We start from the raw sequence: 13,850 nt of genomic DNA, 5'->3' as shown, positions 1-13,850 counted from the left end.
ATTCAAATAGTATCTGTTTTATATAATTAGATGCATCAGTGATTGGGACATAAATATTTACTATTGTTATATCTTCTGTTGAATTGTTTCCTTTACTGGTATAAAGTGACCTTTGTCTCTTCTGATTAATTTTGGCTTGAAGTCTGTTTTGTTGGATGTGAGAGGAGCTTCTGCTTTTTTTTGGGTTCCTTTCACATGGAATGTCAATTTCCATCCTTTCACCTTTGGTCTGTGGCTGTCTTTGCCTGTTAGGTGAGTCTCTTTGCCAGCCTACATTGTTTAATTGGAGAGTTGAGACCATTTATATTCCATGTTATTATAGAGAGATGTTTATTAATTCCTTCTAGTTTGATTTATTTGTAATGTTTATAGTTTCTTGTTTGGTTAGCTATTCTTCAAATGAGACGTGAGCTTGGATTGGTTTTTGGTTTCTTCTGTGTGAAGTATTTCTTTAAGTATTTTCTATAGTGCAGACTTAGTAATCATGAATTCTCCTAGTTTCTAGTTATCTTGGAAGGGTTTTATCTCTGCTGCAATTCTGAAGTATAGATTTGCTGGATATAGCAGTCTTTGTTGACAGTTATTTTCTTTCAGGACTTGGAACACATCATTCCAAGCCCTCCTGGATTTTAGAGTCCATGCTGAGAAGTTGGAAGTAATTCTGATTGACTTGCCTGTAAATGTGACCCGATGATTTTCTCTTGAGGCTTTTAAAATTCTATCCTTGGTCTGTATGTTAGGCATTTTAAATATAATATATCAAGGAGAAGCGCTTTTTTGATCATGTCTATTTGAAGTTCTGAATGCATCTTGTATCTAGATGTTTATCTCATTTGCAACATTTGTAAATTTTTCTGTTATTTCCCTGAAGATATTCTCCATGACATTAGCCTATCTTTCACAACCCTTCTTGATTCCAGTAATTCTTTTCTTTTTTTTTTTTAAATTGACTATTGACTATTTTTATTTTGGTTTTATTTATTCCTCTGTGGTGCTGAGGATCAAACCCAGTGCGACACACATAACGAGGCAAGTGTTCTACCACTGAGCTGCAGCCCCTCCAGTGATTCGTAGACTTGTGTCTTAACCTTGTTCCAGAGTTCTTGTATATTCTGATCATGAATACTTAATTTTAATACTCTGAATGTTTAAGGCTTTGTCTTCCAGCTCTGAGATTTAGTCTTCAACATGGTCTATTCTAGAGAGACTTTCAACCGAACATTTTATTTGATTTATTGTGTCTTTCATTTCTAAGATTTCTATTTTTTTTTTTCAATATCTCTATGTACTTATTGAATTTCTCATTCATTTCCTGTACTGACTTCCTCAATTTATTCAGTTGTTTTTCTGTATTCTCTTGGAATCCATTGATCATTATTATAATCATTCTTTTAAATTCTTTATCTGGTATTTCATCCACTTTAATATTTTTTGCAGTCAGTTGCTGTTGAATTATGAACTTCAGGAGTCTTTGTGTGACCTTGCTTTTTCATATTTCTTGTAGTCCTGTGCTGGATTTTGGTATGGTGCTCTCTTCCACTCATGAGTAGGCCTTTTCCAGGCATGCTCTTCTTGCCAGTGTGTCCTCCATGGTCTAGGAGGAGGCCTCCTTGTATGTGTGATATCTATATCTTTTGTGTTAATTCTTTCTGATTTTGCTGTAGGCATGAATGACCATCAGTGGGACCTGAGGGCCATTCCCCAGCCTTTCCTGGATGGAATCTGGTCGTTAGTTGGGTGTTTTTGTCTCTTTTGTTCTTTTTATTGAAGTGTCACTGAGGTTTGAGTGTGGTTAATTTGTGTGTGGAGCCAGTGTACTGTTTCTTGGCTGGGTTTAGTTCAGCAGCCAAGTCTCTTTCCTGTGAACTTGTAGTGCCCTTGTAGGTTCCCAGCACCTCACAGGAAAGGGGAGACAAATAATAGCAACAGCTGAGGCAAACTGATACACAGCAGTACAATGAGCCCTGGCGCCTACTGTGACATCTGCAACGCTAATTACCACAAAAACAGGAGTGGTGGGGCCAGCACTTGCCAACAGCAAAAGCAGTAAATAGTTCTGAAAAATGGAAGAAATAGAGTTCATTAAGAGAAAAGAAAACGTGATAGGATAAAAGAAAGTTTAGGAAGTTCAAAATGTAAACAATGCAGAAGAGGTGTAGCAAGGGATAGTTGTAAGGGAGGAGGAGAGACAATGGAAAAATAAAGGGAGAGAAAGAACAAGAAAATTTGTTAGCAGAAGAAAGGAGAGAGAAACGAGTAAAAAACAAAGCAAGACCAAAATAAACAAAACCCCTAACTCTCAAAAGATAAGGAAATAATTTTCATAAAAATATGCTATCATGAGAAAAAAAGAAAGTTGTCTATGTATGTGTCCACAAACCAAACTGCACAGCAAGAGTGCACGCACACACGGAAAAAAGACTTGTAATGAAACTTGAAAGAACTGAAGAACTGTCTCCACTGAGGTGGTCAAAATTGTTGATGAGGACGGATGGTCACTGCCTGTGCATGAATGTCCTTTTCGTTTCTTCCTGGGCTGTGTACAGAGTAGGGAGTGACTGGAGAGAGGACTGGGGTTGTCCGCCTCTTCCTCTTTTCGTGTTGCTCACTGGGCTGCCAGTTGGAGTGACCTGAAATGGATGCTGTTGAAATAGCCCTCAGCTTCCCTTCCAGCCCGTGGGAGGAGGGTGGAATGGGAAGTACTGTCAGTCGCAGTGTTTGTCTGGACAGACCACCTTGATGGACCAGGATAGACTGCTGCAGAGTCCGGAGAGGGGAGTTCTGGGAGGCCAGGGCTTAAGTCTGATCAGCCTTAGGGACTCTGTTGGGTGACATCTGCCCTGCAGAGATTTGGTTAGCACACTCCTTGGGCCAGCAGATGCGATTCTCCCTGGGAGTCTGGATCTCAGGAGCCCCCTAGGAACTCTACTCACGTGGTGGGAGAACCAACCCTCCGCAGGTCTTGCTGCCAGCCTTGTCCCTGAGCGTGTTCATACCTGCATGTTCAGTTTCCCCACCCTTTGCAGCTGGTCCCATGAGCCACAAGACTTACAGGGAAAGCAAGTCGCATTCCCTCCTGTATCTCTGATTGAATCTCCCTGGGTAAAATCTCCTCTGTCTGTTTCAGTCCCTTTCTGCCAGGTACACTCTAAGCCACAGGGTAGGTGCTTGCCAGGACAGTATGCAGTGTTTGCTGGTCTCCTGGGCTTCTGGCAGCAGCAAGCTGCAATGTGGCCTCCTCAGGCCTCCATTCTTTCTTGTTCTTTGTTCAGTACACCCAAGTTTCTGAGACCTTAAGAGACCGACTGTCCGTGTTGAATCTCAGTATACTCCCTTTCCCCACCTTGCTGAGAAGTACGAGTCCCAGTGTTCGAATCCTAAACCATAGCACAACTGGAAATGCAGCCTTCCTTTAACTCACCACCTTAATCTCTGATTCTGTGAAATTCTTTACTGCCTCCTGCTAAATTGCTTCCCTCTGGTCCTTTGCCGCCCTCACTTTGAGCCCAGGTGAGCACACAGGCAGGAGCGTCTTTGGATCCCCTGTGGGCTCTTGCACTCCTGCTCCCTGGCTGCACGTGGCGTCCTCCTTGCGCCCGCCAATCTGTCCTCCACGCGCCTTTATTTTCCCTCCATGTTCCCTGTTCTTTAGTGATATTGTCCACTTTTTGTTGTTGACCTTTTTAGATATACATAACAGTAGAGTTTATTTTGACATAGTATACATGCGTGGCGTATAACTTATTATAAGTAGGGCCCCATTCTTGTGTTTTGTATGATGTGGAGTTTCATTGCGGTGTATTCATATGTGTACATTGGAAGGTTCTCTCCAATTTATTCCTCTCTTTGCTATTCCTATCCCCTCTCCCTTCTCTTTATTCCTCTTTGTCTAATCCACTGAACTTCTTTTTTTCCTTCCCCTGCTTATTATGTGTTAGCATCAGCATATCAAAGAGAACATTCAACCTTTTGTTTTGGGGGATTGGCTTATTTCATTTAGCGTGATAGTGTCCAGATGCATCCATTTACTGACAAAAGTCATAAAATCATTCTTTTTTTATGGCTGAGTAATATTCCATTATTTATATATATCACGTTTTCTTTATTCACTCATCTGTTGAAGGGCATCTAGGTTGGTTTCATAGCTTAGCTATTGTGAACTGCTATAAACATTAATGTAGCTGTGTCACTGTAGTATGCTGACTTTAAGTCCTTTGGGTATATACCAAAGAGTGGTATAACCAGGTCAAATGGTGGTTCTATTCCAAGTTTTCTAAGGAATCTCCATATCGCTTTACAGAGTGGTTGCACCAATTTACAGTCCCAAATATTGCCCTTTTTTGTAACTCAGCTGCAGACACCAACATTTATCTCTAGCTGTACTCTCAGATCTGGGCTTGCATTTCATGCTGTGCTGTAGGCCTCTCTCCCTGGCTCCCTTTCAGAAGGGTTGTTTAGGAGTCATATGTCTACATGAGATATTTAACTATCACGACCTTTCTTTCCTTATACTGTCTGTGAACCATTTTTCTCTTGATTCCATTACTATAGATGATTCTGAGTATCCAGTCCTGGTTTTGGTACCAGTTTTGACTCTTCCTCTGTCCCCAGATCTGTTCCATTACAAAATCTTGATGATCCATCTCCGTGCTATTTCTCATGTCTGAGGTCTTTTCATTTTTGCTGCACATAACCTTATTTCTTAAGCTGCAGTTCAGCAAACTTCTGACTGAATTTCTTTCCTCCTTCAATATTCAACCCATCCTTGAAATCAGAGGTTGACAACTTTTTTTTCTGTAAAGGGCCAGATAATGGAATATTTTGGGGTTTCCAGCCTGTACATTCTCTGACAACTCTGTCATTTTGTAGCTCCCAACCTGTCTTGAGTGTATAAACAAATGAGTGTGGCTGTGTTGCAATAAAATTTTATTTAAAAAAAATCAGTTGTGGACCAGATTTGGCCTGCAGACTGTGGTTTGCCAGCCCTGCTTTAAAGTGCCACCTTGGAGTCAGTCTTTTTTAGTTCTGCACTGAAAAACCCTGGGGTGTCCGGTCTCATTTACTACCTGTTTCTTATGTCACCTTGGCCCCTTAACATCTTTTTTTTTTAAACTTTATTTCATTTATTTATTTTTATGTGGTGCTAAAGATTGAACCCAGTGCCTCACACATGCCAGGCAAGTGCTCCACCATGAGCCCCAGCCCCCCATCAGCATCTTGCTCATTCTCAGAACAGTGCAAACCAGCCCGCTGGGTGTGGGGGCCTGTTTCTCCCCTTGTCATTGTTCTGAGCCTTAAGGTTGCCACCACTGTTCATGACGACCTTATCACCCTCCGGGGTGCAGAAGCTCTGTGGCTGTGGCTCTCCAGTGTGATGGGAATGGATTTGCACTTTACCTTTAAAGATCCCAAATTTGTTTTAGATCAGCCACTTCTTACCACCAAATAGACCAAAGTAGCAGCTCCTCTCCTGACTTGTTGACCTTTAAAACAATGAAGTTATCAGTACGGCAAGAGGGAAGTATATTTAATATTGTGCCAAGTGTTTTGAATACCAAACAGAGCTTGTCACATAGGAGGCATTAAATATTGATTTAACAAAAGAGTATAGTTTGACTGTGCCAGTGTTGTAAATCTTCTGATGTGTGACTCTGCATCACTGACCCTGCTTAACAATTCCAAACACTCTTGCGTTCTTTGTTTTTCTAGATAGTTGACTCTGGCCAGGTGTATCAGACCATCTCTGATCCAGCCCAACTTTGCTGGGTAGTCTAAGCACTCATTACTGTCCTTACTCCCAGCTGAAGTGGCTCAGATCTTCTTTAAGAAGTGCTTTGAGTCTTTTCATACCTGTGGTCCTGGTACGATATCTGCCGACTTGAATTTTCCCTAGCTTTCCTCAGTGTTTGTAGTCCACGATTTCACCTTCTCTTCCCAGGGCCCAGCTTCTGCCTCCTGCGTGAACTCTCCCCTGCCTGCTGCCTTCATGCCCACAAAGTGATAGTGTCCTTCTCAGCTCTTCCGCAGAACTTGGCACCTGTCTGGTACACGTATTCTGTCTTGTTCTGTACAGCGTAACCCACTTCTTCTTGGCGATTATCTCCTGGACGAGGAGTAACCTTGTCATTGTCTAAGTGCCTGGCAGAGCACTTTGTATGTGAGAGTTAACAGTGTTAACTTGAACCTAGTTCTAGTAGAATGCAGGTGATTTGATGTGCCGTAGGAGGTGGGATAGGATAAGCTGTTCTGTCCCTTTCTTTATTACTAAGGAAGTTTTGATAATTTACTTATTTATGTTCTGGCATTGTCAAAGGGAGAAAATGTTTCTCCATTCACCCTCGGAAGAAGTGATGACAATAAGTGAGAAAACCTATTTGAAATGGTAGGACTTTTACATGGACTAACACCAAAGTTTGCATTTAAAGTATACTAAAGAATTCATATTCTGGAGCTTTTAGGTGGAGAGTTCTTCTTAGGAGACGTCTTGATACTTCAGTGTGATCCTTTAGCAGGTCTCGGTCTTGAACTCTGCTGTATGTTATTCCTGGAGGTAGCCATCCTTTTACTTTTCTCTTGCTTGTAAAACTGCAGTAGTACTGAGAGATAACTGGCAGTGACAGACATTATGGACATTTTTGTTTGCCTTAGCATTGAAACCACTTGTTCATGTATTGTTTGTTAATTTAACAATAGCCATTGAAAGGCTGGTAAATATTTCAGGCTAGCTAAATACAGTCTGTACTTACAGGCTTGAAAAGCTAATTGGAAATGGCAGTTTCCTGTGAAGCATGAATAACTTTGAAGAGAGGTGTTGTTTACAAAGGGTCAGCAGTGTGACTACCCAGTCTAGCATGGCAATTATATATGTAAATGAGTTAATTCAAAATGAGAGCACTCTCAGGTCTGCTTCAGACTTCTGGTCAAAATAAACTTGGGAAATGAATTTTCTGATTTAGGCACTTGCTATTAGTGACACTTTGGCAGTTTCCGAGTACTTAAAAAAGGAATCATTTAGGGGCTGGGGAGATAGCTCAGTAGAGTGCTCGCCTTGCAAGCACAAGGCCCTGGGTTCAATTCCCAGCACCGCAAAAAAAAAAAAAAAAAAAAAAAGAAATCATTTATATTGAAAAATCTTTATTTTAATCGTCATTTTAACTCACATTCAAAGATTGTCTGGGTAGAGGTGCAAGCTGGTTTATATATATCCATTTTCTGTATAAACCACTTAATGAAAATGGCACTGCTAGTCTGCTGTCATGATGAATCTGAGTGATAGAGTGCAGCCGGTTGGCTGTTCCTGGACCTTCCCCAGAGGTTTACAGGCCTCTCGAATCTGCAGCCTCCTGCGTGGAGGAGAACCCTCCGCTGCCTCTTCTTTTAGACATCCAGTCCTTATATTTGACTGTTAGGGATATGTCAAGGTTAGTCACCAGATCATGTTTCCCTGATCAATGAGGCAATTGGAAGACTTTTAAGATGTGATTATTACCTAGAGATGGGTTTTCCAGTTTAGCTTAAAGCCTGTGCGAGGTGTGATGGTTTGTTCCAGGGGACAGCTATGCACCTGAGCTGCTTAAGTCTAGTTTTAATACCCTGGGTATACTTGGAAAAATGTAACAAGGCATTCTCTGTATTTTTTAGGACTTAAATGAGTTTAAGGAGCTGACAACATGTGTTTTCCCCAGGTAGGCTTTCTTTAAAGCTTGTCTTTTATTGAAATAGTCATTGTTGGGGGGAATCATGAACTGAAATCAAATTCCATGCGTGTATGAGTTTGTTATACTGCCATGTATAACTATAAAACTTAAACAAAAAATAGTCATTTTGATATTGTGATAAAAAATAAATTAGTCATTGTTATATACATAATGCAAACATACATTCTAATTTATGAAAACCAGTGGTTCAGTTCATATAAGCTGGGAAATGATTTAGTACCTGACTTTGAGGGAGTTGATTGTTTTCAATTTATGATTGGTTTTGTTATCCCCTTAAATCAGAATCTGAGCTGAGTGTGAAGGAAGACTGTGGCTCCTTTTTTTGTCACCCCACACCTTGCCCTCTGAAGGGCTGGTGGGGCTTTCCTGAAGTGGCTGTGGTCCCTCGTGTCCCTGGGATGTACCTTGGCTGTTGAAGTGCTCCATTGGGCATCTGCTCTGTTCATTGGGAACTGGCGAGAGATTTTTTTCTCCGCTTTTAAGTCAGTGCCTTTGCCTGTTGGTGTTCTCCACAGTGGATAATTGCTTCCTGGTTCTGATATGTCACATGTCTGATAGATGACACGCCTGCCTATCGAGCAAGGGTCTGTGTCTTAGGACCTGTTTGAAGAGGGACTATTTCTGTCTTAGTATCTAGTGTTGACATTTATGTGAAAAGAGATAGAAAAATACAGCTTTCATATTGGCCAGAGTCTCTCTTTTTCTCTGTTCAGTACTTTTGACTTTTGAAACAGAATAGTAAGAAATAATAATAGCATGAAATTACTGAATGCTGAGTTGGGGTCCCTAAGAATTTATTTTATACCAACCTGGTTGGTAGCAGTAGATGGTAACAATTTAGAAAGGTTAGACCTACTCCTATATTTGAACCATGTGGGAACATAGAGGGTGTTTGAATTGCCCTTGAGGTTGATGTAGACCAAATGCAGGGTGCAAGCAAACCTGGAACTGGTTCTGTTAGTGTGTTGGAGCAGGGACTGTCCTGCAGCTATGAGATGAAGTCCCTGGTGATAGGACTTGACACCAGGTTAATATAGCAGTGATGTCACTGCTAGATTTAAAAAGGCCACCCTGCTTGGTTCCTCTGTCCACCTATAAGTGTATTATGTGTTAAGTATATTTTATGTATTTCAGTTATTAAGTATATGTTGAGCATGTACTTAATAGTTCCATACGTTAAATATGAAATTAGTTTATGAAATTATTTTAAATATTTGAGTAAATACTTTTTGAACATTGATGTACTTTGTGATTAACTTATTAAAAATTCTTTTGTTTTTAGACTCTTGGATACTAAATTGATGGCCAGCACACAACCCTTTAAGGTAGTATTTAAATTTGAACTACCACTGATGAGCTGTACTCTGAAATTATTGAATTGCTACTATTAGCTTTGGAATTCTGGTGTATCTAAATGTCATTCCAAATATGTAAAAGAGGGCTAGGGTTGTGGCTCAGTGGTAGCACACTCGCCTAGCATGCGTGAGACCCTGGGTTTGATCCTCAGCACCACATAAAAATAAAGTAAAATAAGGTATTGTGTCCGCCAACAACTAAAAAAAAAGGTATATATTTATATATATATACACATACACAAACAAATATATATACATAAACAAATATATATATATATAAACAAATACATAAAAGAAAAAAATGTAGAAGGAATAAAGAGAGAAAGGGGGAAAAAAAATGGAAAAAGAACCCAAATAGGTCAAAATGTGAACAGAGGTTGACTTTGACTAGTGGGATTATGTGGGTTTTTTTCCTTCTTTCTTCAAATAGAATTTTTAATATTGAAATATATAATTTACTTTTGAGTGTGTTGCACATGTGCATAGTTTGTCTCTTCTTTGTTTCCTTTTTCTTATATTGCATATTTGGGACAAATTTTCTAATCAAAGAAATTTAGATCATGGTATGATCGTTTGCTACTTTGTGAAGAACTATTTTATATAATTGATATGAACACCAGAACAACACAGCTTTTGGAAAGAAGGTCTGTAGGTGTTTAATGCATCTGTAAAACCTTTTTTCATTTGGTTATACTTTTTTTCGTGGTACTGGGGATTGAACCTGGGCCTTCGCATGTGCTAGGTGAATGCTCTACCTCTGAGCCACATTCTCAGCCCTTCTTATTTCATTTTGAGGCAGAGTCTCACCAGGTCCCCAGGCTGGCCTCTAACTTGAGATCCCCTAGTTGCTAGGATTATAGGCGTGCACCATCGAACCCTGCTGGTTATACTTTTCACGGAGTGAAATTAAAATTGCTTCTCTTTTGCATTAAATGAAAGATGACTTGCTCTCTAAAGAACACCAGGGGGCAGCACCAGATGCCTTTTGAATGTGTGCCCCAACAGTGGATTTCTTTATTGTATGTTGACCAGTGCTGGAGCGCTGTGATTCTCTGCTTCCTCATTTGCAGGATATCATTAACAACACATCCCTTGCAGAACTGGAAAAACGGGTAAAAGAGACACCTTTCAACCCTCCTAAAGTTGGTAAGAATATCAAACAAACCTGAAAACCCTCCAGCTCTTTGTGGTAGCATGATGCATACTGTAGAAGAAAGGTGAATGGCACTAGAACTGTGCTGCACATGTAGATTTTGGCCAAGTTAGCTGTGTGCCCTGTGTTGAATCACTGTTTTCTGAATAAGGGTGGTCTTTAATTTTACATGTGTCTTATGTGAATAGAGTTGGGTAGGCGTTCATTGAGAAGTTTGGCAATTAAAGCTTCAAGGCTTTTATTTCCTAGTGCTTGGAATTCTCCCAAAACTTGATGTGACCTTTTATATGGTGCATTGTTTAAGCAGAGGCAAAGAGTTGGTGGTTAGTTGCCAGGACTAGAATGAAAATATATTTTCTGTCTAAGGAAGAAAAGCCCAAGAACTGAGTTTACTGATGAGATTAAAGGAGAGCTCCTGTGTCCTTTTGAGCCAAGTTAGGAAGTGGAAATAGCATTGAGGGAAATCAGAAGTCAGGGGGAATGTTCCTTGTGAGATGGAGGTGTTCAGCTATGTCCAGCCACTACCAAGGTATTTGGTGATTCTTCTGGGTGCTACTTACTTGGTCCTTTTAGCCTAATTATGCTGCAAACACTGCAATTAACATTCCATTAGCTGTAGCCCGAGAACTTCTCAAGACATTGATAATAGGACTAATGCTTCAAAAATTGATAATGGCAGGTATTAAAGCAGCCAAAATTTGTTTCCCCTTCTGGGTGATACTCCAAGAAAGAAATTAAGAACAGGGGTGGAGTAGAGGGAAGAAAACCCAGACCTTATCTGCAATAATGTAATGGAAGTAATTGATTTGGGAAATAATGTATTTCAGCTCACGGTAGTGTTGAGGATATTAGGTGGCTACCATGTTAAAAGGCTTTTTTAACTTTAAGCCTCATATTTAATACTTATGGAGGTTAAAGAATTCTTGCTTAAACAGCATCATGTTGACATAAAGACAGTTGCATTCTTTTCATTTTCCATTCATATTTTTGATTCTGCCTCTTTGACTCTGATTTCCAGAATGATTCTAGGAAATAATTATTTACGAGTGATAGTTTTATCCTGTTATTTCCACATAAATCTGGTATTGGGTAGAGAATTTAGTCTAAATCAGGTTTCTCTTCTCAGACTTTATCCTCGCAGCTTCTGTGTCTATCAGTGTGATAAAAGAATCATGTTATAAAATGATCTTTGCTGTGAAGTGGCCCGTGATCTAAGGGCTGTGTTACAGCAAGTTCTGATCTATTTTTGGAGTTGGTTGTGCTGTCATCTTTAGATCTTCAAGCTTGGAAACACACGGGAGGACATTATTGACTTTGAGTTGCCAATTCTGAACTGGATCTTTCGTTTTTTGGGGAGAGGGCTAGCTGGGGTACTTAAAGAGAGTGTTCAGTAAGCATTTACCACACATGCACCAAGCACTAGGTGAGAACTTTCTTCGTATTGTGTTGAGGAGGTTTGGTTGTTATCTCCAGTTTACAAAACTGGAGCTCAGGGGTGAGGGACTTGCCTAGGGTCACACAGCAAGTGGTGGAGCAGAGATTCAGACTGAGACAATGTGACTCCTGAGTCCTGCTGTTAATCTTTGTTGTGTCCTGCTGTTATGATCTTGTGGAGGGAAGAAATTCCTTTTCCTGACCTTAGAAAGTAATCAGAAGAGGAATATTTGTTATCGGGTGAGTTATACACAGTTGTGAGCAGCTCCCGCCTTTGGAAATGTACCTGAGGCATTTCTGTAGTCTGGACCAAGGCCTCATTTTCAGTCACTCAGTTTTCTTTGTGTGTGTTAAGGTCTAATGTGGAGAGAATTAAGACAATTTTTTTTCCTGTTTGTTGAGAGTGTTTTGCAGCACATGCTAATGCAGTATGGATTTGGTTGGGCATTATGCTTAAACTAGTCTTCGGATGTTTCGTGATGACCTGGGGAAAACTATTTTTTCCCTTTTTCTCTTCAGAAAGTGCAGAAGGTTTTCCAAGTTACGACACAGCTTCTGAACAGCTCCATGAGGCAGGCTATGATGCTTACATCACAGGACTGTGCTTCATCTCCATGGCGAATTACCTAGGTACTCGCCGTATGTGTCTCTGTCAAACACGGGGGGCTCGAGTGGATCAGCTCAGGCTCCTGTGACAAACTACCACAAATTGGGGGTTTAAGCAACATACCTTTGTTTCTCGTGATTCTAGAGGCTGGGAAGCCCAAGATCCAGTGTTAGTGAGAGCCCACTTCCTGGTTTGCAGAGGGCTGTCTGCTCAGACCCTCCCACAGTAGAGAGAGGAGGAAGCTCTTGTGTCTCTTCTTATAAAGTTACCAGTTCCCTTAATCACCTCCAAATACCATATTGCTGTGGACAAAGCTTCCACATGTGAATTTGGGGGTGAACACAAACATTCAGTTGGTAACACTACCATTTCTGGAGGATCCACTCACCCAGTTAGAAATGGGAGGGTTTGAGGTAGGAGTTGGAGGAGGTGGCAGGGGAGAGTAGGCAGGGAGGAACTGCTGGCAGGTACCTGTTGTCAGGTGCCTGGCCAGAGGGAGTACCTTTTACCCTTGTGGAACCATACTGTTGATTTAAATGTGTTTTTTTTTTTCTGGGTTTTCAGTTTGTCCACATGACTGTGTATAATGCCCTGCTTCTTTTCTTCCTTAGGTTCTTTTCTCAGTCCTCCAAAAATTCATGTGTCCGCCAGATCAAAACTCATTGAACCTTTTTTTAACAAGTAAGTAATCAGAGGGACTTAATCCCTCAGTTCTCTCACAATGTGTGAGCCTAGCATCTTGGGATGACTAGAAACAGTAGTACATTTTAAGTCAATTATTTCTCGTCTCAAGTAACTCATATGTTTTTGAAAAATAGAAATTGACCTTTTGGAAGACAATTAGATAAATATATTGGCTAAAACAGAAAGAGAAAAGGAAGAAAACATTGGAAACCTTGCCAAAGGTAGTATGTCTCTTTCAAGTAAAAGAACTCATGGTTTTGACATTTAAATTTCCAATAAGGGAGATGTGCATTTAGTTGGACCTAACCCCTAGCAAACTTTGCATGTGAGATATTATTTATGCTTGCATTGTTATCTGCTCATATAATACTCTTTCTAAGATGATGTTAGTTAGGCAAATGACTTGAGTGATAATCTGTGACATTTTGATTGCCACTGCATCCTGATTTCTCATCTGAGTGGGCCCAGTGAGTAAAGGTTTGCTCATGCATCTTCATTGTTATAAGAAGTTAGTGTGATTTAGGGAGCAGTCTTGTGTTTGGAGCATTTTGAAGAATCTCAAGATTGTTATTTGAAGGTGTATTTTGTGCTTGTTTGGCAAAGCCGAGACTGAAGTTATGGGTGTGCTTCTCAGGCAGGCTGCGGTGTGGCTCTGTGTCAGACCCCTGAACCTTTGTCTTTGCCTCAGCAATCTTACAGGGCTGGTGTTAGATTCTGTGTGAACTGGGCAGAGAAGGCAGCCCACTCCCTCAACACCACTGGAAGAAATAGCTGTTTCCATTTTGGGTTGGTTATATCCTTTCCTTGAAGGAGATGGGAGGGGAGAAGGCAGGGAGGAGCCACAGACACCTGTTGTCAGGTGCCTGGTGTACATTGGAAGTTAATTGGTTGTGCTAACC

The 13,850-nt window shown here is 40.6% G+C and overlaps 1 protein-coding gene across 6 annotated transcripts in view; it reads left to right on the top strand.

Annotated features, from left to right (window-relative positions):
• The window catches only part of PARN (poly(A)-specific ribonuclease), a 578,557-nt gene that overhangs the window by 30,854 nt on the left and 533,853 nt on the right, over nt 1–13,850 (top strand). For all 6 annotated transcript variants that reach the window (XR_013760652.1, XM_079120583.1, XM_079120580.1 and 3 more), the window contains 5 exons: nt 7,642–7,685; nt 9,001–9,043; nt 10,144–10,219; nt 12,180–12,290; nt 12,879–12,948. Coding sequence is in view for 5 of the 6 variants with exons in the window: in XM_079120583.1 (XP_078976709.1) it covers nt 7,642–7,685; nt 9,001–9,043; nt 10,144–10,219; nt 12,180–12,290; nt 12,879–12,948 (344 nt within the window). In the remaining variant the exon portion in view is untranslated. The remainder of the gene's footprint in view (nt 1–7,641; nt 7,686–9,000; nt 9,044–10,143; nt 10,220–12,179; nt 12,291–12,878; nt 12,949–13,850) is intronic.

This window comes from Sciurus vulgaris (genome assembly GCF_902686455.1).
Source record: "Sciurus vulgaris genome assembly, chromosome: 18".
In the NCBI taxonomy this organism is placed as follows: Eukaryota; Metazoa; Chordata; class Mammalia; order Rodentia; family Sciuridae; genus Sciurus; species Sciurus vulgaris.
Note: the sequence above shows the minus strand (reverse complement) of the source record. Positions and strands in the feature narration are given on the sequence as shown.